Source organism: Protopterus annectens, chromosome 3.part0, assembly GCF_019279795.1.
Source record: "Protopterus annectens isolate FY-2018-M chromosome 3.part0, PAN1.0, whole genome shotgun sequence".
NCBI lineage: Eukaryota > Metazoa > Chordata > Ceratodontiformes > Protopteridae > Protopterus > Protopterus annectens.
In genome coordinates, this window is record NC_056731.1 from 1,589,344,639 (window position 1) to 1,589,370,932 (window position 26,294).

Here is a 26,294-nt window from a genome sequence, read left to right on the forward strand (position 1 = left end):
TTTCAATATTTTCAGCAGGGTATCCAGAAGAAAGGTAAAGGGAAGCGACAGTACAGAGGGAGAGCATCCGATAGCGATGAAAGAGGAAAAGGGAATAATGATTGATTTGTGGTACTGTGGAGTTATTGGCGGAAGAGGAGGATTATGCTTGCATTTGCTTGTATTCCACTTAAAACTATTATTATGGAGCATAAGAGAATTTTAGGAAAAATAAGCTTTCAAAACCACTTATCTGTATCTACAATTTATGTTTTACTTTTGAAGATTTTTCCACCACATTTTAAACACTCCATAACCATCCCTCTCCCAAAAGTTCCCTCTCCTAAGTCCCTCAAGGATTTTCATCCTATCTCTTCTCTTTGCCCTCTAACTAAATGGAACAAAAATCCTTTATATACAACTGCTCAAACATATTAACAGTTATGCCTTTTTCTCTGACAAATGCCTTGAGTACCACCACAGCTGTTCTCACTGGAACAAACTCCATACAGTAATATTAGTGATGGATTTATTACTGCTGAAGACTTTATGTGACGAGCATTTGAAATGTTGGACTACAACTTGCTTTTTGCCAAGTTAGGAAATTTAACTTTGGCCAAAATACTATCTTGTGGTTTGAAAGCTACCTTAAAAAATAGGTAATTTCATGTCAGTTTTAACAATGTGCTTTCCATCCGTGACTTCAAAATCTGTTTTCTTCATTCATTAATAACTTGCCAAACAACCTGCCTAATTAAATATTTTATACATAAACAATATTCTCCTTCTTCAAGCAAGCAAATGCCATACAAATCTTCAAAGTCTATTTCAACATTCCTTGTCTAGTCTATGCCTCTGGGGAACTGCTAACAAACTCTTGATTATCCATAGTAAAACTAATGTCATGTTATTCTCCTCCCATCACAAATCCAGCCATTATCACCATTACTGGCAATAAAAACAATATTATCCCATTTGTTTCAGAGTATTAGTACTTGGGCATTCCCCTTGATTGCAATCTCATCTTCTCTACTCATACTGATTTTGTTAATAATAAAGTTCTTGCTCAGACAGTACTCTGGTACAGAATTTGAAAACTTAGAAACACGCAACTGCAGTACAGAAAACAAAAACACAGCTGAAAATTAAAACCAAAATAATTTATTAAGCGCTTTCATTCCTTCCAGTCAGGAACTTCTTCAGAATGTCTAATGCAGTTTGCCATAAACTTTTTAAATGAGAAAATCATGACATCATAATGAATGGACAAATCACTACTAACCAGTCCTAATTAAAACATACAGTATCAAAATTACAAATTCAGAATAATAAGAAGTAGACCTACTTAGCCCCATAGACCAAAAATAAATAATGAAAACATAAAAAATAAATAAGCAGTAATGAATCTGTATTAAATACTATTATAATTTAATAAACTTTTTACTGAAATACTTTCATTGATTCCTGGGGCTATTTCTGCCCTTAAAAAGACTCGCCATTTCAACTCCAAGTACCCCAAATATTTGTTGAAACCTTCCACAGTTTTATTTTTATCAACTTTTTCTACAACTAAAAATTGTTACTTCCTAAAATTTTTACAAAGCAATGCATGTCTTGCTAAAGCATTAGTCTTATATTTTCCTTTAATGGCTCCTACATGCTCCTTAATCCTTTCAGTTAACTTCCTCATGGTCTTCTCACAATCTGAACAGCATGCAAGATAAACTAATCCTTCACTCTTGAGAGTCATTTCTTTCTTTTGCTGTCAAAAAATAATTGTGTTTAAAATAAAAACTATTGACAGCCAAAATATATTTACAATAAGAGCAATTCTGACACGCATAGGTCCCCCATTTTTTGGTAATTTCATAATTTGGTTTCTGTAAACCCTGTTGTTTTAATATGTGTTTTAAATTTCTAGTTTTCTTAAAAATAAAGTTAGGAGTACACCCAATAATTTTGCAAAGCTCTTGATTTCCCGTGATGATCTTTCAATTATTGGAAATGATGTTTCTTATTATAGGAGTTTCAATACTGATGGGTAATGGGAAAGAACAACTAAACTCATGACTAGTTTCATTATTAGTGTTGTATGAGGATAGGTGGGAATTTACTTGCTCTTTGTTCAATTACTTTGTCAACAATCAATTTTAACTTATGAAATGGGTATCCACGAGCTGTGAACAACCCAATGAGCACTTCATCGTCTTGCACAAAAACGTTGTCATTACTGATCAACCTACTGAGTCTTATAACCTGACCTCTAAACGTATTGTATTTCACAAAACCAGGATGAAAACTGTCAAAGTGCAGATAATTATCAGTAAAGGTATTTTTTTTGAAAAATGCTACTCATAAACCTTTTCTCGTCCTTGACTAAAGTAACTTTGTTGTACAAAAAATGAACACTCATACCCATATCACTAATTTCAAATTTTAGCCAGTTCACACTGTTGTTGATTTCTTGAAAGAAACTTTCAAAATCACTTTTATCCTTGGTCCAAATAAAAATCAAGTCATCTATGTACCTTTTATAAAAACTAACTAATTTTGTTAATTTAGTTAAAAATTCATGTTCCCACCAACACATTACTAAGTTGGCGAAAGCAGGGGCTACTTGTGCCCCTATAGGTACACCACTTATATGTTGAAAAATACTGTTATTGAACAAGAAGAAATTATTTTGTAAGACAAGCTCTAACAATAAACAGATTTTACTGATGTACAAATGCAAAAGACTAGTATATTTAGGTAACGCCTAACAAATTCTAACCCTTCATCCTGTTTAATGGTGGTGTACAAGGAACAAACAACTATTGTGCACGTGTATTGTTCATTGACACAAAACGAATAATTTATTTAATTCATCTAAAAAACTCCATGAATCCCTTAAATAAAAACTACTATTTTCTACTATAGGATTTAATAATGTATCGATATAGATGGAACTATTGTACAGCTCAGATTCACAAATCGATGAAAAGACATTCAGTGTGTTGATTAAAGGGAGGTTGACCACACTTTTTTTTTTGATAGGGCTGTACCATAACAACTGACTTTACACCATTAAAGACAAAGTTTAGATTTAGTTTCCTGACATTTAACTTAAAATCTAATAAAGTGTCAGTAATAGGTAACGTCCTAGTGGGTATAAAAGTAAACCCTTTAGGCAGTACATGTAATTCTTTTTCAGAAAAAGTCTTACTGGTGAGATTGAAAGTTTGCCACTCTGTTACTAACGTCCTCTGTTCTTCCTTTGCTTCTTCCCCACCACCACTTGACCTTCCCCTAGGGGAGGTGGACTGACAGTTCTCCCTGTTACATTGGAAAAAGGAGAATCAGTGGTGCTGGCACTAGAGGAGCAAGACCTAGCAGCACTAATGTCAACATCTAAATTATTGTTGCCTAATAAGGTGGAAGAGCCAATATTATTCACAGAGAGAGATGGCCCATTACTGGACATGGAATCTGTATTACTATGTTCATTCTCCCACCAATATGTACTAAAAACGAATTAAGTCTGTCAAGTTTATGAACTTCCCTTACTGTTTCACCGTTTGTTTGATTAAGATTTTGACTTTTAACATTCTTGTTCTTACCCTTTATCAGTAAAAATGCTTGAGCACTCTGATATGTATTAACATTCCTCATTATTTTCTTCTTTTTCCTGTGCACAATACTCATAACATGTTTGTAAACTTTACACAGCACATTGTCATATAAATGGTGATATGCTCTGAATGATGGGTGTTTCAAGACTTTGGTATCCAAAGATAAAACCTGTTCTTTTTACGAACTCATTTTATTGTTATTCCATACCGTTAAAAAATGTGTGACTTCTAGGCCTGCTTTGTTATATATGCTGCTAATTTCTTTGAAAATACTATTATCTTGTTTTATGCCATTTGGAAAGGCATAAACGTTCAGACCTAATGGCACAATTTGGAGGTCTAATGGTTTTCGAACTCCAATTTAAGTGTCTTACGTTCTAATTCATGCAACATAGTCTTAAACTCATTAACTTCTGGATCAGCATGCCTCATATAATTTGCCATTTCGTTAACATCTGCAAATGGATTCAGTTTGTTAAAACTGAGAAAATTCATAACAGTTCCCATATCCTTTTCGCCTGCAAAGATTTCATCTCCTGCAATAGTCCCCTCATCTGAGGACAAGTCATTGGAACTATTTCCAGACCATTTGGAGGTCTGCCGGGCTCCGAAACTCCCATATGCGTGATGAAGCACTACCTGCGCCTTTGTGACTATTTCCTTTTAAGTCCTGAGTCAACCTATACATCTCGTTCAGTATTGGATGAAGCATTAAATCCAAATTGGCATCACCTCCTTCTGTCATTGTGAAACAAATGCAAACAGCTGAAATATATTGGCAATAATGGTGTATGTCTCCTCGTATTGCAACCACTGAAAACAACTGCAAAGCTGGAAAACAAAAAATGTCTTTTGTATTTGTACATCATGTGTTGTTTGATATTCTAACTCTACTTTGAACAGTGTGAACCCCCGGTAGTGGTGCTGCGGTAGCGTTGTCGCCTCACAGCAAGACATTGTCGCGTTCGATTCTCAGTTAGAGTGTCTTCTGTGTGGAGGCATGCGTGAATGGGCGTGCCTTCGTTGAAGGTTGTGCGTCAGGGCTGATAACTCGGCATGTAAAAATCCACTACCATACATTAGCGGACCGGAGTTCCGCTGTGGCGACCCCTAACCGGGATAAGCCAAAAGACACAACAACAACTTTGAACAGTGTGAGTTCTTAATGGGTTTAGCAAAATACATTTTAGCAATACAACACAAGAAAAATATCCAAATATTAACATTTATAGCATATTTACAATATTGTAAACAAGAAAACAAATAGAATGACAGTAGGGCAGAGAATACATTATAATGCTACCTTTTAAATTGTGTTTATCACTTTACTGTCTTATTTAGTGCCTGTATTTTTATTGTTTTCACAGTATCCTCAATTAATCATCTAAAGTTTGCATATAGTTTTCCCATATGTTCCACTTACTTATAACAAGTAAATTTTTCTTGTAATCATCTTTTTTTCAACTCTTTGTCCTTTGCATGTTTAATTGTTTCCCCTTATATCACTTATTATAGGTCTTTGTACTCATTTCCACTTCCTGGTTAATAGTTTCTTTGATTGCTTCAACTGAACCAGTGTTTGCAGTGAGAGAGGGAAGAAGAATCTGGAGATAAGGAAAAAGTCTGACTGCATTCTTAGACATAGAGAAAGCATGTGACAAGGTCTAAATAAAGCTTATTTGGACAGTCCTGCAGTGGGTCAAAGTCTCAGAAGCACTGATAGAATTAGTGCAGGCTGTGTATATAGGATCCAATGACATAAGTATGAATAGTGTTTGGACTCACAGAGGGGTTTCCAGTGGGAGTGGGTGTACATCAGTCTTCATCCCTGAGCTCATTCCTCTTCATACTAGTGATGCACTACATAAGCAAACAGTCAAAGGGCACTGATCAACAAAGCTACGGAATGCCAACAGTTTGGCACGACAAGCACAATCTGAATAGGAACTTCAGCAAGTAACAGGGGATTGAAATGCAAAACTGAAGACACATGGGGAGAAGCTGAATATTAGTAAGATAGTGATATTGGCAGCAAATGAATGAAATCGGAAGAAGCTGAAACTTGATATTGAAGTTAATAGTGGAACATCTTAGCAGCTTCAGGTGTCTGGCAAGTGTAGTTGAGGGGGAGGGAACTCTAAACGATGAAATCAAAGCTAGAATCAGAGGTGCTACAGCCAAGTGGCACTAAATGTCAGAGGTGGTGAGTGAGAAGAAAGCCAGAGAAGCTGAAAAGTAAGGTGTGCAAAATATTTTTTCTGTATGGCACAGAAACCTGGGTAGTGAAGGCAAAGCAGCTAAAGAAGCTTGAGGTCATGAAATTGAAGCCTATGGCGTGGGTAGTAAGGTGCACATTTTTAAATAAACAAAGACATGAAGACATCAGAGCTGAAGCTAAAGTTACCCCTATTACAGAGAAGGTAAAAAAGAAGAGCTTGTGGTGGTTCAGTCACATATGCAGCAAAGCAGAAGACAGTTTGGTAAAACAGATTTCGGAATGACAAAAGGCAACAACTGGCTTAGAGGATTAAGCAGCTGTTAAGCTGTTTCCTGTGATCCAGTGGTGCAAGGCTTGAGTCCCTCAGGCTTTATTGCCTAACTGTATATCTTTGAGCAGGTCACTTAACCAGACACCAGTCTCAGGCTGACTCTGAAAAAGATCCATCATGGAAATCAGTGCTTTACACTGGAAAGCAAAAATTAAAAAAAAAAAATAAATAAAATAAAATAAAAAAAGCGGTGACGAGGACATTCAGACAAGAAATGGATGGACTATGTAAGGAAATACCTGCGACAGTCAAGCATAATTATCAAAGAAGGTAGGAGATGGGCATTGAAGCAGGACAGAGATTGCAGTAGTTGGTAATATTCCCCATGACCCCATGTAAACTGGGAAAAAGGGGGAGGTTAATGAATGAAAGTGGTAAAATGTGAGGTAATGGCCACTGTAGATCAGGAGTCGGGAAGAGTAACAAAAGACGGTTATAAGGTGGGCAAATGCTTTGTGACAGCAGCTAGTGGAATGATGAGACAAATCAGGCAGTTACAGAGAAGGTAACAAGAATGGAGATTCTTGTAAGGAGGAATATAGGGGGATTATTAAAATTCAGGCACATAACTCTAGAGCTCAGGTTCTTAGAATCTGTCACAGTGGAGCTACCTCATATGCCACAAAAGTTTATCAACCTACCGTATTTATAAAAAGAAAAAAAAAAAAAACACTTCAATCCTCCTGATGCAGAAAAGCATGTGTTATCCTGTACAGAAGACCACTCACCCCCAAACAGCATACATACACACACACACACACACACACACACACATACATTAATATTTAAATAGTCAAGATTTGGCTAAGTACATTTTATTTCACTATTTGATTTGCAACAAATGCAGATATTCATTGATTATTGTCATGCATTTAACTGGTACCACATAAAATAAATGTTGAATAGTTAAAGGTTCAAGTGTACACCATTTTCTGAGTTGTTTGGGCCTGCCTTAGAACAAACTGGAGCCTCCCCAGGGAGGTTTGCCTTACCATTTGAGAACTGTTGTTCAAGAGTAAAGTAGCCTGTGAGCTGCAAAGATTGTAGTAAAACTAGGCTGTAGAACACTAACTTGCAAGTAGCAAGTCAAGCTGTGATACATAGTGATCAGGCTAGGATGAAGAAATCACAGGCCAGTAAGAGGTATAAAACATAGGCCATAACCAAACTGTAGAAGGCTGTGACCTGGAAACTTTGGAAGGACAAGGAGTAGAATTCAAGTCAAACTCAGGATGTAGTAGCCTTTGTTTTTATTTTTTATTTATTTAACATTTGTTAACTGGGAAAGTCTGACTTGGAATGAAGCCAGTTTTCAGCAGAGGCCAAGGGAGAAATGCTCCAGACGCATATTTTTATAACGTGGGAGGAAACCGGAGCACCTGGAGGAAACCCACACGAACGCAGGAGGACATGCAGATTCCGCACGGAAGGCACCCCAGCTAAGAATCGAACCAGAGAACCTCTTGCTGTGAAGTGACAACGCTACCGATGCAGCACTGCGCCGTCGTCTGGCCTGTAAACAGAGCACAGACAGACTGTGACAACTGTATAGTAATTGGCCTACAGGTGGTACATGAACTAAATAAACATAATTGAATATTCTTACTGAAGTATTACAGTGCAGTGTGCTACTACATACAAACACACAATGAAGAAGGAAGAGAAGGAAGGACTGGGACATTAGCTGAAGTAATCATGGACACAATGCAGTTCTGGAGGAGCAGAAGTGACTGACTCTGAAATCCATGGAATAATAGAGTTTCATGGAAACTAATCTGAACAAAAAGGGCCAGGGGAAAACTATACACTGTCACAAAGTTTGTGGTGTAATCTGAGACATCTAAGGTCAATTGGCTAGGTAAAAACAGCAGACCCTTAGAGAAAACCTTGGCCTGTAATAACCTGATACAAATTGTGCAAAACCTCACTTGGTAAATCCCCAGAAGGATAGAGACTCTATATTAGATGTAGTTATCACCATCCACAGACAAAAAGATTGACATCCTACTCAACTCAGTAAGTTGGGAATTACTGGCCCATCAACTTAACCAGCCTAATTTTAATTTGTAAAGCCATGGACTGCATCATGTCTTACTTCATAAACTATGACATTACAAATCTCATACAGCTAAGCTCAATAATGTTTGGTTCTGTCAGGGGCAGATCTTGCCTACTTAACTTTGCAAATGTCTTTAAGAAGGTTCCAGAGGCTGTGAATGGTGACCACTCTGTGCAGACAGCATATCTGGAACTGGCTGAGGCCTTAGACACTGTATCCTGTGCTGGGATTGTAAAGAGCTAAAATAATTAAAGGTAGACCCTTACATGGTAAGCTGGATTGCAGACTGGCTCAAGGATCGAACTCACATAATTAAGGTGGCACGTACCACTTCAGCATGTAAGAAAGCACTAGGACCCCTTCTCACAAACCCTGACCTATAGTTAACCATATTAGGTTATGACTGCAAGCTGGGTGTTATTATCCTTTCTGTGACTGATACAAAAGAGCTTCAACAATTGCTAGTCCTTACTAACCAATGTTGAACTGAGAGAGCACAGACTATATGCAAAAAAGTGCAGCATCTTTGCCTTTGGGAAACATCTCTCATCCACATCTTCCAGCAAAGCCAGAAGCCCACTCCATGCTGACATGGTAGTCAGGGATCTTGTTATCCAGTTCCCACACCTTTATTTATTTATTTATTGCATTTGTTTACCGGGATGGTCCACTGGGCCTAGGTGAGCCCATTTTCAGTGGAGGCCCAAGGAGAAAAGCTCCAACATAAAATGACAGTACATACAAGAAATAACATGCATTATAGAGTACAGTACAGTTACAATGGAGTAAAACATTGAAGTTGACACTAATACAGAGTTTATGCAGCCATACTGCGTTAGGAATAGTGTATTGCCAATGGATCAAACTTATATACATATATATTTACACACTTCTACCTTGTAAAGTATTACTAACATTGATGGTAGAATTGAATGATTGTGATACAGCTTTGAAGATTAATTGTTATTGGGTGGTGGGTGTTAGTAGCAAAGATTCAACAACTAGAGTTTGAGCTCGTGCAGTTGTTGTGGTAAGGTAATGTGAGAGAGATTTAAGAGTATTGAGATTGAATAGGGAGAGGTTTAAGTGAAGAGGCAGATATTTGAAGGAGGTGTTGTTTTGGCTAATGAGCAGCAGTGCCAAAGTGAAGAAAGAACCTTTGATCATCATGCCTAGCAAAACTGATATCCAGAAGTATCTTATCCAGGTGTGTTGTGGTCCATCTCCACTCTGATTCTAATTATTGAATCCAATAACCCTTTCAGCATGTACTTAGCCAGATATTTTAGAAAGATTCCCAAAGAAAAATATTATGGGCTTAAAAAGCATTAGCTATCAAGACAGACTTAAAGTCTTATACCTGTACACTGTTTGTGGCCACTAAATGCTATTAAATGTCGTGCCAAAGCGACATTATTTATTTTGCGTTATACAACAGTTAGTTAAAGATGCACAGGGGAGAATAACAGACTATCATTTAGATACTTGTGAACTCAAATGGCAGTTGTTACTTAATGCCCATCATTATCCTGGTTTAAATGAGTTCATTTCTATTAAACCTTATTTAAGGTTAAAACATATATTAGGTTAATTTTCATATGTGTCTTTTGACATTAATATCATATCTCATACACTTAACACATTTTTAGTTTTTCCTAGTTTATGTTATTTTATACTAGACTATTACTTAAATAGGGTAATTTTTATGCATTTTTTTGTAATAATTTTTTGTAATTTTTTGTAATTTATATGCATTTTTACGTATTTTAGAATGTATGTATTTTTTAATGTTTATTGTGGAAGCTTGATTCCAACTTGGTTTTGGGTGGGTCATGTAAAACCACATTTTAGTTTTAGTTTTTGCATTAGGTGTAAATTGTTTAATTAATTAATTGTTGTTTGTATATATTTCACTGGTTCCACACACTCTGAAGAAGTCCATTTGGGACGAAACCTAGGTCAGTGGTGGAGCACTGGTGTTTTGTTTGTTAATAAAGCTGGTTTGGATGAGCCTCGTCATATCGTGGATTATTTTACTGTTTTGTGGTGGTTCCTTGGTTTGTCATCGTTTTCAGCCATGGAGGACGTTGGCTCTCCTATTGACATCAAGCTTTTGTTGCAGCAAATTCATCAGGAGCTTCGTGAGCATTCTGTTCTAATACAAACTATTATGGACAAACAAAATTCCCTATCTGGTTCTACTGCCAATTCTACTTTGGGTATGCCTTTAACCCAAGCTACGCCTAATTTAATGGCTTCGGCTGAAGATACGCTACCTAATGTGATGTCTACAGCATTGCCTGAAGCTGACACGTCTACCAAATCAGTAGTGACTAAAAACCGTAATCGGTGGGTCAATAATTCTTTTAATTTTTGTCAAGAGAAGTGTCCAACACGTAATGGTCCAAGAGAAAAGGTACAATCTGTGTCTGAATTATTAAAAGACTTTGAAATAAAGCGTTTCAAACTTAAAAGAACCCAACTGGAAAATAGTTATTTGGGACGTAACATACAGTTGGGTTTAGTACCGAAGGGTTTACAAGTTTGGCGTTATCCGAATGGATGTGATCAGAATTCAGACATGGTTAAAGAATTACATGCGTTGTTTAATTCAACTGGCGTGCAAATCATGGAGCTTATGGTTAAGTACAATAATTTCAAGATAGAGGGGATGTTAAGTGATTTAGATGTGGTGCATTCTAAAATCACTCAAGATCTTTTATTTGACCAGTATTTTAACAATTATGTGAACATTGTGTAAGATATTGATAAAAGTTGTGACATCCTTTACAACAAAAAGTTCACCAAATTACAGCGTGACATATTATTATATCAGAAGGGTAAAGTGTATCCCCTCGACGTTAAAGGACAGGTTCAAATTTTGGAAAACAATGGTTCTACCAATCCGACTGATGTTCCGGATGAAGGGGCGGGACTAGAGTCATCAGTCAGCTATAATAGTCCTGTCATTGGAGAGCACGACCCTTTAGGCGATATCCCGAGACGTTCGGAGAGGATCAGACATCAACGGCCAGTCCGCGACGACAACGAAGCTTACCAAATGGGAGCAAGGGCCAAGACAAATTTCCAGACGGGGAATCAAGAATACCGTTGGACAAGATCAACACGAAGGTAGCTAAAAAGTTTTATTGGCTACATGACACACCTTGCGAACTAGTTAACTGTTACATTTGTGCTAAGACTCTAGCATTCGTTGACTCCGGACTTGTGGTAAACAGTTGTTGTGCTAATATTATTCCTATGAAAAGTGAAGTCTCTTGTTTTAACCTTGAACTTAGTTTGGTTAAATGTATAGACGGTAACTACCACGAGGATAATGAAGTTGAATACTTGTCAGAGAGTAAATTTATACAGTCAGTAATTACGTTTGACGACAATATTGTATCTGATTCATCACGGACAGGGTTACATTTTTCTTCCTCTCCTTCTTCGTTTTTGGTAGAGGTTAACAAACCTTCTGTACCTGACATGTGCATATTGTCGACAGATGCTGTGGTACCCCAGATTGATAGTTACAACATTAATAGTTACAACGATGGGCAGGATAGAAAAATGGGGGGGATGAACATTGCGAACACTATATTCACAGATCCTTTGGGTGGTACTTTTCAAGATGCACCATGTAAGGATTCTGATAATTTTGAGAAGTTTGAGGATGAAGTATTGTTGCAAGTTAGTACACACACTGTTTTGGATGATGCTGGAACAATGGCAGTTGAGAATTATACATTATTGAAACAGATTAGTCAGTCTTGTGAATTTAATTCACCTGTTTCTAACGCAATAAACGATGGTAGTTACACTAACCAAGATGGACACATAGAGGCTGGAGCCAGTATTTTGGATAATCATTGTGTGGCTATTCAGTTGGATAGTGCAGCAGTTAACCAAGAGGATGTTTCCTTAGCACACAATATAGAAAGTGTCACACAGGATTTAGTGGTGGATACTCATGTGCAAACTGTTTTGTCCAATCCGATAGTTATGTACAATAATGCACAAGATTTTAAACTATATAATTATTCTAGTACAACATTCAATATGCAACATGCTGAATTATTGTCGAAAGGTTTTAATTTTGTTCCATGTAGAGATGGAAAAATAGTAGACACTCTCATAGATTTAAAGTTATTTACTCGAAAAATGAATTTGGTAGCTTTTTTTGGGTTTAAGAATGATAGTGAACCCATAGGACATACAGTTAATTTACGTAAACCTAGTTATTTTAATCCACCATACAATAATATGGTGCATTTGTTTGAAAGCCTATGTGAGCAGGACATTAGAGAACATTATAGACATAGGAAACATAGAGATTTGGGAAACATGACTCAAGAAGAATTTGAAATAATGAATCACATATGTACCAACAGAAATATTCGTGTAATGAAGCCCGATAAAGGCAATGGGGTTGTGGTAGTTGATAATATGGACTATGTGAGCGAGATACTAACCATGCTTACTGATGACAATTATATGGAGGTGAGTCTTAATGAAATTCATATCGCTTATAGGAAGATAGAATTAGTGCTTGATGATATTCTCTTACAAGGAGGCATTAATGAGGATGAATATGAATTTTTGATCAATAAATTTCCGGTGGTCAGTGGAATTTTTGGTATTCCAAAAATCCACAAGGGCCTGAACAATGTTCGGTTCAGACCCATTGTGGATGGTAAAAGAAGCAAAGTGTTTTTCATCAGTCAATTTTTAGATTCAAAGTTAAAAGTAGGTTTAAACAGTTTTCCACACATTACCAGAGATTCCTGGCACTTTTTGGATAAGATCAAAAAATTACAGACATTGGACGACATATTGTTTGTGACTATTGATGTAGTTAATTTGTTTACTGCCATTCCACATGACACTGGTTTACTCTGGTTAGAAGAACAATTAAATACTACGGGTCTTTATGATCAAGATCAGATTAATACTTACGTTAGGCTAATGGAGTTAGTTTTACGTAATAATTATTTATATTTTGAAGGACATTATTTTCACCAGAGTACAGGAGTGGCAATGGGGGCGGCTTGTGCCCCCATTTATGCCAATTACATCATGGCACATTGGGAGACCAATTTTGTTCTCCATAGTGAATATAGTCCATACATCAAACTATACACACGTTTTTTGGACGATATTTTTATTGTATGGCAGGGGGACAGGATGATCCTTGATACGTTTATTCAATACATTAACCAAACTGTTTGGTTTTTGAAGTTTACGCATGAGATCAATGATAAGAGAATCACTTACTTAGATATATGTTTGACCATTAATAAGGATACAAGTGCTCTCACATCCAATATATTTAGGAAATCCACCTTCTCTAACTCTTATCTGCATTTTGACAGTTGGCATCCGGTACATCAAAAGAGAGCCATTATTAAGGGCCACATGGTGAGGGCAGCACGTATGGTCAGTGAAGATTCTGACCTTGCGGCTGAACTAGAATTTATGGTGAGCCTCTTTTTAAATAGAGGGTATCCTGAAAATATGTGTGAGGAGGTTAGGAAGGAAATACTATTTAAAAGAGATAGTGGCAATATTCTACCTATTCTTAGGAGCACACAGGACTTGTTTAACCATAATGTTAATCAACAACAGGATATGGGTAATGAACATCTCCTTTTTGTCCTAACATTTAATGCAGATACTGACAACATCATTAAAATTATTGAGAAGTATTGGATGTCCTTGTCTAGATTAAAAGATTTTTATGGTTTTTCTGTACGAAAACCTAAGTTTATTTTTCGGAAGGACATGACATTTAAAGGGATGTTGGAAAATGGTAGTACCGTCAAGGCTAATACTAGTAAAACTAGGGGTAACTTCAAATGTGGTAGATGTTCCACCTATGCGTCCATTTTATTAACAGGAAATAAGATAATGGTCAACAATTTTTCCATTAAGATTAATGGTCACTATAATTGTTTTTCATCTAATATTATATACATTGCTAAATGCCAGTCGTGTACGGCCTTCTATGTGGGCAAAACGTGTAGAAGATTTAGAGATAGGATAAGGGAGCACCTTTCAGACATCCAGCATCTTAGATCTACCAATGCTTTGTACGACATTTAATAGCATTTAGTGGCCACAAATTTTTATTTTGCGTTATACAACAGTTAGTTAAAGATGCACAGGGGAGAATAACAGACTATCATTTAGATACTTGTGAACTCAAATGGCAGTTGTTACTTAATGCCCATCATTATCCTGGTTTAAATGAGTTCATTTCTATTAAACCTTATTTAAGGTTAAAACATATATTAGGTTAATTTTCATATGTGTCTTTTGACATAAATATCATATCTCATACACTTAACACATTTTTAGTTTTTCCTAGTTTATGTTATTTTATACTAGACTATTACTTTAATAGGGTAATTTTTATGCATTTTTTGTAATTTTTTGTAATTTTTTGTAATTTATATGCATTTTTACGTATTTTAGAATGTATGTATTTTTTAATGTTTATTGTGGAAGCTTGATTACAACTTGGTTTTGGGTGGGTCATGTAAAACCACATTTTAGTTTTAGTTTTTGCATTAGGTGTAAATTGTTTAATTAATTAATTGTTGTTTGTATATATTTCACTGGTTCCACACACTCTGAAGAAGTCCATTTGGGACGAAACCTAGGTCAGTGGTGGAGCACTGGTGTTTTGTTTGTTAATAAAGCTGGTTTGGATGAGCCTCGTCATATCATGGATTATTTTACTGTTTTATTATTGTTAGAGAGTCTGATGTAACAAATGCCCTTGATACATGTATCATTATAATCACTCTACTCTAAGAAAGGCTGCTCCTTGTAAGAACTAGATGGCTAGTAAATGTTCTCGATGCTGAGAGAAATGGAAAGGCACCAGTAATCAGACCCACTATTATTAATTTCTAGAACTCAGAAGGAGCACTTTCACTGCAACTAGTTCATTAAAAAAACACCAGTTGAAAGAAAAAAAAAGCTGTTTTGAAAACTAATCCTAAGCTGTTCTGGGTCCATATTAAAGAACTGACTAGGGAGAGATGTCCAGGACAGGATTTAGAGGGCTGAATTACCTAAGAGACCAAGGAACTGCGTAAGCAGTTAAGGTGACCAGGGGAATGTGGGAAGTGTCTACCTGGTATATTGCTCACGTCCAACTTTAATTTGTGATGCAGTGTTTGTTTTATTGTACAGTGCATTTTGGGCTCAACTGTATATGGTCATCTTTTGATCAGTGTGCTACCCTGGTTAACAAAAATAAAACAAAATAATACCAGCTACAAATGGGGACCACTGTATGATTTATTAGGTAAGGCAGCCTTTTAGTTCTAGGTAGTATTTACACAATTTGTATGTAAATTGCTAGACAAACTTGATTCTAAAGACATGGATCCATTTTTGATAGTTTACACATCTTTCTGAGATTGTCTGTCCCAGTCATAGCAAAGGCCTTCCCTTACTTCAGGAATTGCTCCTCCACTTTCAGGCATTCATTCCTAATCCTACTTTCAAAGGTTTCAACATCCAAAAAATGCTTCAGACTGTAGTCTTGAGTCCCTGCTAATATACTAAACAGACTGATTTATGTACAATTCACCAAGCATATAGAACTATCGCTTTATATCCAGTAAACTGCAAGGATTTTGAAAGAGGTACAGTATGCTGACAGTTATTTACTGGGCAGTAGATGCAGTCTCCAACAGTATGGCATGCGTCTTTTGAAAAGCCTTGCCACCCACTTCAGGAAGTGCAGCAAGGATAGGTATTTAGAGTCTTGCAGGTAAATGGACATCAGAGGAAGGTAACTTCAAAAGTGATTTCCAAAGAGTACCACAAGGATCTGCATGAGGACTCGTACCACTGTCCTTTTTTATTAATGATCTTACTCTTGCTCTGTCAGAACTGAATCTGTATCCATAAGCAACCTAATACTAATAAGCAAGGTTAGAACTTAGGCAGTTCAAAGCAGGTCTGAAGGATTCAAAGTAGGCCTGAAGGAGAACTCACTGCGATATGTAACTGGTTGGGCAATAACAGCTTGTAAATTAATGTAAACAGAACAAAGTCTATGCTGTGTGGTTTCCCAGATTGGCTGGCCAGTGCTCATACCCTCAAAATTGTGATGTCTGTCAATTAATTACGTTGCCCAAAGTTATATGTATCTCTGAATCTTGCCTAAACCCCTCACTCACCTTTAAGAATTAGGTGGACTTTACCATTAGCACCATGTTTAAGTGTCTGAAAATTAGTTATAAAGTGACCAGCTTGTTTGCATTTAAGATTATTTAGATGAGCTGACTTGGATTGGAGGCTTTCTGAGGTCAACCTGAAACTATTTTGGACAGTGTATAAAATGGAACAATGTGAGCTGTTAAAATAACCAATATGAGAAGAACACTCCCTAAAATCATTTAAAACTCAATTAAGTCCTACCTACTTAGTTGCCAGCTCTGTACATGTGATGCTCCTGGATAATCTCCAAACCGTTACTGTCACTACTCTTTTATATAACTGTCCATAATAGAGCTACTTTTTCACAATCTCTATCTGTCATCTAACCCTCTCCACTACTGTCTCTGTCTCGCTTTTACCTGGACCTTCTCAATAATCCTGCATAATTTGTAACCATCTTTATCCTATAATTACTACGCGGACTCCTACTCAATATCTATTTTCGCCTGATTCCATTTGAAAGTAACTAGACTCCTGTAAGCTTGATATTAGCTTAAATTTTCTGTATTCTTCATTTAACTGTCGTATTTTCATTAACTGTCATAGAATTGCAGTTCTATGTATGTACATTTACTATTCTGTGTATGTACATTTGTTAATATTTTTTGATTAACTGTCAATCATTACTAGTCTATGTATGTAAGTGCATTTATTATGTAAATCTTGTATAACTGCCTTCTACTCATTCTGTAAGCATTTCTTCTCGGACCTCCACTCATACCTTTCAACTTCATAGATCAAGAAATGTGGACAAAGCTGTAAATAATGGGGGACAAGGGCCTAAAAATAGGAACACTTTTTAAATATTGCTCTTACAAACTTAGAAAGTTGATAGAAAAACAGGTGTTGCATCAGCATGATTTTTATGAAGGGTATGAAGTCTGAAACTCAAATATCTGTCATTATTTTCTGACTTCCACCCTCAATGAGTTACCAATGATTTGCTAGAAAAACACAATGGACATTCTGCAAAAATCTGTACAGCTGAGAGGTATGCCTCCTCTGAAAGTGGGACTTGTGTCCAGTTGCACTTTCCCAGTAAGCAAAAGCAATAAATAAATGTGATATGTTTTTGGTATTTATGGATTCTTAATATACATAGCCCTACCTTGAACATAGGTCCAGTAGAAGTAGAATTACTTTCTTAGGTGATGGAAGCTGTCAACAAAATAGTAAGTCTAAAGCAGATTAACCTGTAGCAGCCACTGTGTGTGTGTGTCAGCAATGTTATTTTATCCTGCTATAGAATTGTATGAGATTCTTTGTTAAAAGATAGGGATGTATTTCATTGGGCAAGTTACTGCGGATAATGTTTAATGTGATCTCTTAGAACTAAGCATATGTTGCATAATTTGGTACTTTTCTGTTATCAGGGAAGCACTTTGAATGCGGTACTGAGCAGCGAATTTAGTCTATTTTCATGTTTTTTATTTGTTAATCTTAACGTGTATATCAAATGTAGAAGTCACATCTCCTTTTTTAAATATTATCCATTTAACACGTTTAGAGTAACTCCTTACATGAAAATACACTGCATTCGGAGCTCAGAAACCATGTCTAAAGTGTTGCTCCGATATCAGAAAACCTGACAAGAAATGTATTTCTTCGTTATGTGTACTAGTGTAAACCTATGAATTGCTCCAAAAACAGAAAATTATATAAGTACACTTATTTGACATCCTTTTACCTGCGAAGATGCCATCGGAATGATACAAATAGCCTGATTTGTACTAAGCAGTGTGGGTGTTTTTTTTTTGTTTTTTTTACAGCGGCAGCTACTGCTTTCAAAGAGTTTCCCTGACAATGGAATTAAGTGTTGATAGGAAGTTCAAGTGCCAAGTTATGATGTACTGAATAATTACAGCATTTATAGCTTCTTTACACTAATAATATATATATATATATATATATATATATATATATATATATATATATATATATATATATATATATATATATATATATATATATATATGGGTCTACCTGACAACGCCGACGATGAGAACACCGACACCAGAAGATCGAAAACTGAGATGACCGACGAATGAAAACCCCGATGCTGAGAACACCGACATGTGAAAAGGCTGTGTAAGTATGCAGTAGTGACGGACGTTAGGGTTAGGGTGCGAGTAAGGTAAGTGTGCCATATTGACGGACTCTAGGGATAGGGGTGGGTTAAGTGAGTTAGGGTTAGGGCGCGGGTTAAGTGAGTGTGCGATAGTGACAGTCTTTAGGGTTGGGGCTGGTTAAGTGAGTTAGGGTTAGGGCACGGGTTAGGTGAGTGTGAGATAGTGACGGTAATAATAATCCACAGAGGCACAAGCTCAACCAAGCAGCACTTTATTGCACAAAGACACACCGGTTCTCCAACACTGACCTAGGTTTCGTCCAAAAGACTTTTGGACGAAACCTAGGTCAGTGTTGGAGAACCGGTGTGTCTTTGTGCAATAAAGTGCTGCTTGGTTGAGCTCGTGCCTCTGTGGATTATTATTACTGTGTTTGTTCTGGTTCCTGGTTTGCGATAGTGACGGTCTTTAGGGTTAGGGGCGGGTTAAGTGAGTTAGGGTTAGGGCGTGGGTTAGGTGAGTGTGCGATAGTGACAGTCTTTAGGGTTAGGGGTGGGTTAAGTGAGTTAGAGTTAGGGCGCGAGTTAGGTGAGTGTGCGATAGTGAAGGACCTTAGGGTTAGGGTTTGGGTTAAGGTTATAGATAGTTGTGTATGTAAGGTTTAGTGTGGGTTTGTAAGGATTTTGGTGTGCTTGTGTTGTGTGTGTGCTTTTTGGACAGGGGATTTGTTTTGTTTGTTGATTGTCGGGATTGTGGTGTGTCGGGCATGTGAGGTTTCGTGTTTGTGAACTTTCGGTTATGTGGTGTTGGCGATTTCGTCGTCGGTGTTGTAGTGCATCGGTGTTGTCAGGTAGACCCATATATCTATCTATATATATATATATATATATATATATATATATATATATATATATATATATATATATATTTTTTTTTTTTTTTTTTTAAGTGACCCATATTTTCCAAGGGTGGCCATGGTGGTGCAGCAGTTAGTGTTGCCGCCTCACAGCAAGAGGTTCTCTGGTTCGATCCTCGGCTGGGGTGCCTTCTGTGTGGAGTCTGCATGTCCTCCTTGTGGTTGCATGGGTTTCCTCCGGGTACTCCGTTTTCCTCCCACATCCCAAAGACATACTATAGGTGGATTGGACACTCTAAGTTGGCCGTAGGTGTGAGTGTGTGCATGTGTGTGCCTTCTGTGGAAGGTTTTGAGTGTGTGCGTGTGTGTGCCTTCTGTGGAAGGTTGGGTAACGGGCTGGCAACTCAACACTGTAAAACTCCACTGCCAATCATGAGTGGACAGGTGATCTGCTGTGGCGACCCCTAACCGGAAAAAGCCGAAAGAAGGAGACTGTTATTTGCAAAAAATGCCAGCGAGATGAATGGGGGGAAGTGATTGAGGGAGATCTGGCACGGAGGTGTTGTCTGTGATAGCCTATCAGCACATGAGTTGTGGACTGCATGCAAGAGATTTACAGTAAGACACTTTACAGGGAGATAGTTAATTTTTTGTAGTTTCTTGTAGGGCAAATATAAGGATATTATAACAGTATTAAAAAAACACGTTATCCAGATTTGCTGCATTTATTATTTTTTCATTTCTCTCTTTGTTACTTATCGGGGCAACACTTGAAACGCGATCGTTCAGCTTAAATTTACCACCTTAACACATCTATTAACCAGGTGTGTGCAAAATTTAAAAATAACTTCCTTTTTTTAATTATTATTAAGATAAACAATTTTTACACATATCTGGTTAGCAGACATGTTAAGGTACTGGATTTCAGCTGAGTGATCGCGTTGAAAGTGTTGCCCCTATAACGGAAAAGTACCCATAATTTTTTATCTAAGATATAAAGTGTGATAAAATAAATATTTGTATTGCTCTGTCTAGCTTAACTGAAATAGCTAAAATTATTTGCTTTTTCTATTTGTAATTTGAATAAGTCTGCTTTGTTGCTTAAAAATAAAGGTAAAAAAAAATAATTAATGTAGATTTTTTTTTTTTTTTTTTTTGCTGCATGGTCTTGGAATTACTTTGCCATTGACAAAGGTGAAAGGCGTTTTTTATTCATACTTATCTTCTGTAATGGTATTCCTTACCTTTTAGGTTTACCACACAGTGAACTTTCATAACATTTCTTTGACTGGACATGCTTTTGCTGATTATCACTTTCTACCTCTGGAGTTTCTTTGCAGCATTTTATTTTTTCAGCTTTGTGGTTACAGTCAACATTGCATCTTCACCTGAACCAAAAATACCACTGGACTTGAAGTTCACATTCCTTGAGATGTCTGAGAAAATAGGAATCTGTTAGGTTTCAGAAGTTTACAGCTAGTTATTTCAAGTTATGTTTTATTTTCTGATTTAGATGTCTTCCTTCAGGTATAGTGTGACATTTTTTTCCTGAATCAGTGATGCACATTTTTGTGAAACTGACAATTATATTTATTTTTTAACAGATTGCTGTGACTGGATAAATCATGATACATCCTAAGAAGTACATCATCTTCAATTACGCAGTTTTTATATTTCTTATTCCCCTTCTTCAGTTGTGCACTGGAAAACCAATGCAAGTCCATAGTGGTGGTGGTGAGAGAAGTCTTGAAGACATCAGTATGGAAATTGCGGGCTATTCCGGTGTTGTTAAAGACATTATTAACCTCACAGTCTATGGAAAAGCTCAAAACAGATCCTATAACAGACTTGCTCTTTTCACTGACACAATAGGGAATCGAGTTAGTGGCTCAGAAAATCTAAACAAAGCCATCAAGTACATGTATAATGCTCTGCAGAGCGACAAACTGGAAAATGTCAATCTGGAGCCTGTGAAGGTACCTCACTGGGTAAGAGGAGAAGAATCTGCCATGATGCTGGAACCGAGGAACTACAGTGTTGTGATACTGGGTCTGGGAAGTAGCATTGGTACTCCTCCAGAAGGTAACAGTTTCTGGGTCCTTTTTTAAAGCTGATAATGTTTACTGCTGTTCTTTATATGTATTTCATTTTGCTGGTCACTTTCAAACTTGCAGTAGAACAGTTTTTTTATGCAGATATAACACACATACACATATATTTCTGTGTGTGTATCTCTGTAAAATTGTTACACTTTAATTATGGAAGTGGTCATCAAAACTGAATTGTATTGTACTAGACACGTGAACATGCTGTAGCCAGTGCTTATGGCTGCCTCCCCTGTCCCCGCCACCATAGTTTTTATCTGTTCTAGGCGTCTCTGAAATGTTGTGGAGAGCTCCACTCCACATCAGTCCATCCATTGCTTGCAGTATTTTTCAGGTTCTCATTATGCAGTGTATAAAGTGATATTTTGTTAAGTCTTCATGGTTCATATGTATGATATTAGGCAATAGGTCTGTGAAGATAGGTAAAGGCTACTAGCCTAGCCAGATAGAATTTTGTAGATAATTCTGTATTTTGTAAATATTAATATAAGCCACAGGCTTGTTGTCTTAAATGGGGAAAAATGTTGGTAAATGTTAAACTTCAAAAATGTAGCAACAGTGCACTCTGCTGTAAGAAAGCTAAGCCAAGCATTTCATGACTGTCTTTGATGTTAAAATTCGGAGCCGATATGTCTAGAGGGAGGCATCCTGCCTATTGTTTTATGGCCAGAGTTAATGGCTAGAATTTGCATGTATAAATGTCCTTTATTGCTCTGGTTCTGACCAGGTGTAAAGAATGTAAATGTAGTTTCTGTTAAGCAACTCTGTGTTATCAATTTAAAGAGAGAGAATCAGAGAGTTCTGAGCATTTTTGTCTTTTGAACATTCAGCATCACCAGCACTGCCTGTTTCTATGTGTAAGTTATTTAGAACTGTGTCTTCTCTTAGAAATAGCTAGGAATTAGGAAGATTAGACTAAGTGTTTTTCTGTGATGTCAGAACTTTTCTATGGTATTATTTTAAGTATTTCTCTGTGATCTCTGAACTCTTGACTAGCTGCATGTAGGTACTGATGTTCCCTTGGACAGAGTGACTGCAAAGGTAGAGGTGAGTAGTAGTACCCAGGCTGACACTGAGGCACCACTGTCAGAAGATGCCAGACTTCCTGTGGAAGGGGAGCTGGGAAAGGTTACAAAGAGAGAGTTGAGACAGGCTCAGCTCTCAGACACTACATTGCAAGGCCTGAGGCAGGTAGCTAGTGAGGCACCTGATTCTCAAGGGAGGGGGGAGTCTGCATACTGGGACAAAGGGTTACTGTATAGAGAGTGGACCCCTGAGGGAGGGCTAGAAGGTGAGAGAGTACAGCAGTTGGTAGTGCCTAGAGCCTACTGTCTGGTGCTTCTAGTCATAGCCCATGATATTCCCATTGCAGGTCATATGGGCATACAACGTACAAAGAGACATATTATGCAGAACTTCTATTGGCCTGGAATTTCCAGAGATGTAACAGGGTACTGCAGGACCTGTGAGCAGTGCCAAAAGATAGGCAAGGCAGGAGACAAGGTGAGAGCTCCTTTGATGCCTTTGCCTGTGATTGAGGAGCCATTTCAGAGGGTAGCTATGGATGTTGTGGGGCCTCTGAGTACCCCAAGTTCCACAGGGAAAAAGTATATCCCAGTGATAGTGGATTATGCTGCACGATACCCTGAGGCAGTGGCTCTGTCCTCCATTGAGGCAGAAAAGGTGGCAAATGCTTTGTTAGAGATTTTCAGCAGGGTAGGTTTCCCAAATGAAATACTGACTGGCAGAGGTGCCAATTTCATGTCAAACCTGCTGGCTTGTCTGTGGAAGTACTGTAGGGTGAAGCAGATGAAGACCACCCCCTACCATCCCCAGATTAATGGTCTTATTGAGAGGTTAAACTCTACAATCAAGTCCATGCTATGGGCATTTGCAGACCAGTTTAAGAGGGAGTGGGACAAATATTGCCCCATCTGTTTGCTTAGAGAGAGCTTTCCCAGGAATCCACAGGTTTTTCACCCCTTAAGTTGTTGTATGGGCATAGGGTGGGGGACCTCTAGATGTAATTTGTAATGAGTGGGAAGGTGAGTGTGAACCTCACAAGGAGTCTGTTGTGGCATATGTCCTAAACCTCAGGACAAGGCTCAGGACACTCATGGGTTTGGCCCAGGAGAACCTGTCAGAAGCCCAACAACAGAAAAAGGTGTGGTATGACAGGAATGCTCGAGCTAGAGAGTATGCTGTGGGACAGCAGGTAATGGTTCTCATTCCTGTCAGACACAACAAGCTGCAAGCAGCTTGGGAGGGACCCCACAAGGTGGTAAGAAAGGTAAGTGATGTTAACTACATGGTGGAACTACTAGGCAGGAGGCAGGGGCACAAAGTGTACCATGTTAACGTGATGAAAACTTACCATGATAGGGAGGCCCTTGTGCTGAGCATTTGCAGTGGATTGCAGGAGGAGGAGTCTGAGAGAGCCCTTGTGACTGATTTCCTCAGTGAGGCTTGGACTGACACCTCAGTGGAAGGGGTAGCAATGTCCCAGCAGCTATCTCCTGCCCAAGTTCGAGAAATCTGAGCAGTGTTACAGGCGTTTGGGGACATGTTCACTGGGAAACCAGAGTGCACCCATCTAGTGCAGCACCAGGTGGATACAGGACCACAAAGGCCTATTAGGCAGGCCACTTATAGGGTGCCTGAGAGAGTCAAACAGACTCTGAGGGAGGAGATAAAGGAGATGTTGGAACTAGGGGTGATTCAAGAGTCCAACAGTCCCTGGGCCTCCCCAGTGGTGCTGGTGCCAAAGAAGGATGGCAGCACCAGGGTCTGTGTGGACTACAGAAAATTAGTCACACAGAGTCAGATGCTTATCCTATGCCTAGGAAAGATGAGGCCCTAGAGCAGCTGGGTGGGCTAAGTGTCTTACAACCATTGATCTTACCAAGGGTTACTGGCAGGTGCCCTTGACTCCCAGTGCTAGAGTGAGGTCAGCCTTTGTGACTCCTTTTGGCTTGCATGAGTTCACAAAGATGCCCTTTCGGATGAAAAGTGCCCCATCAACTTTCCAGAGGCTGGTAGATCATATCCTAGCAGGAGCAGGAGGGTTTGCCCTTCTTTACCTAGATGATATTGCCATTTACAGCCATTCCTGGCAAGTGCATCTTCAACATGTCAGGGAGGTGCTCGGTAGACTACAGAGTGCAGGGTTGACCATTAAGCTGAGCAAATGCTAGGTGGGTATGGCAGAGGGCTCCGACCTGGGACATAGAGTGGGTAGTGGTAAGATCAGGCCAGAACCTGCCAAAGTCAAAGCCATTCAGGCATGGCCTGCACCTGTTACCAAAAAGCAGGTGAGGGCATTCTTAGGGACAGCAGGGTACTGCAGAAAGTTCGTCCCCAGTTATAATACTGCAGCTGCTCCCCTCACAGACCTAACATGGTTAAACAGACCCAGCCAGCAAAATGCCAAGTTGCTAAGATGGAGCCTAAGATTTCAAGCATATGATATGTCAGTGCAGCATTGCAGTGGGATTAGCAATGCCATTGCAGATGGGCTTTCAAGACAGGGAATGGGGTAAGGTATACTCAGACAGACCTAACCCTCTCAAGCGGCGTTTCTCAAGGGTCACTTGAAAAACTAGCTTCAGTTCTTCAGGGGAGGAGATGTGTGAAGATAGGTAAAGGCTGCCAGCCTAGCCAGATAGAATTTTGTAGATAATTCTGTCATTTGTAAATATTAATATAAGCCACAGTCTTGTTCTCTTAAATGGGAAAAAATGTTGGTAAATGTTAAATTTCAAAAATGTAACAACAGTGCACTCTGCTGTAAGAAAGCTAAGTCAAGCTTGACTATCTTTGATGTTAAAATCTGGAGCCGATATGTCTAGAGGGAGGCATCTTGCCTGTTGTTTTAAGGCCAGAGTTAATGGCTAGAATTTGCATGTATAAATGTTCTTTATTGCTTTGGTTTCTGACCAGGTGTAAAGAATGTAAATGTAGTTTCTTTTAGCCTGGGAGCACTAGAGAAGTGTGAAGAATGATGTCATGTGAAGCAGCTCTGTGTTATGAGTTTAAAGAGAGAGAATCAAGAGATCTCTGAGCATTTTGTGTCTTTTGAACATCCATCACCAGCACAGCCTATTTCTATATGTAAGTTACTTAGAACTGTGTTTTCTCTTAGAAATAGCTAGGAATTAGGAAGATTAGACTAAGTGTTTTTCTGTGATGTCAGAACTTTTCTCCGGTATTATTTTACGTATTTCTCTGTGACCTCTGAACTCTTGACTAGCACTGTGTAGTAAGAAGTATTGTGTTGGGTTTTTATTATTTATTATTAAATATTTTTAAACCTTTCAACTGCGGCTGTTTTGTGCAGAGATAATTTAAGCTCTAAGAGTACATTGCATGTATATAGTGATGCTGTACCAAGTCACTCCAAATAAGTCTTGACTGTTAGGTCACACCTTTTGGATCATAATATTGAACAGTAATAATTGGACACCCTTTTAAGGGCCTTTGAGTAGCTGGTAAATATTAGTGTGTGGTGGCAGTGATTTCTATCGTATAGTCTGGGTAAAAGGGGCACAGCTGGAGAACCTGTGCCTGCCTTCCTCAGGAGTGTCTGTGTGGTTGTATAAACTTTTATCTCAAAGTGTGTGTGTGTCAGCTACTTGGGCAGGGACACGAAGCACTGGTTGGACAGAGAGGGTGCTGGAGGTTTTAGCTTGCTCACTAGGCTGAGATTTGGACCCTATAGCTGTGCCAGTGAGGAGTCTTATTGGGGACTTGGAGAGAAAGTGAGAAACCAGCCCCAGACTGACTGTGATCTGTGTGTGCTCTTAAATTGTACTTCACTGTGTGTGTATTT

General features: G+C 38.2%; 1 protein-coding gene across 3 annotated transcripts in view; it reads left to right on the forward strand.

The window, feature by feature from the left end:
• CPQ (carboxypeptidase Q) overlaps positions 1-26,294 on the forward strand; it is a 3,127,273-nt gene that overhangs the window by 427,863 nt on the left and 2,673,116 nt on the right. For all 3 annotated transcript variants that reach the window (XM_044065629.1, XM_044065627.1, XM_044065628.1), the window contains one exon: positions 20,966-21,443. In XM_044065629.1, coding sequence (XP_043921564.1) covers positions 20,987-21,443 — 457 coding nt within the window. In that variant the 5' untranslated portion in view covers positions 20,966-20,986. The remainder of the gene's footprint in view (positions 1-20,965; positions 21,444-26,294) is intronic.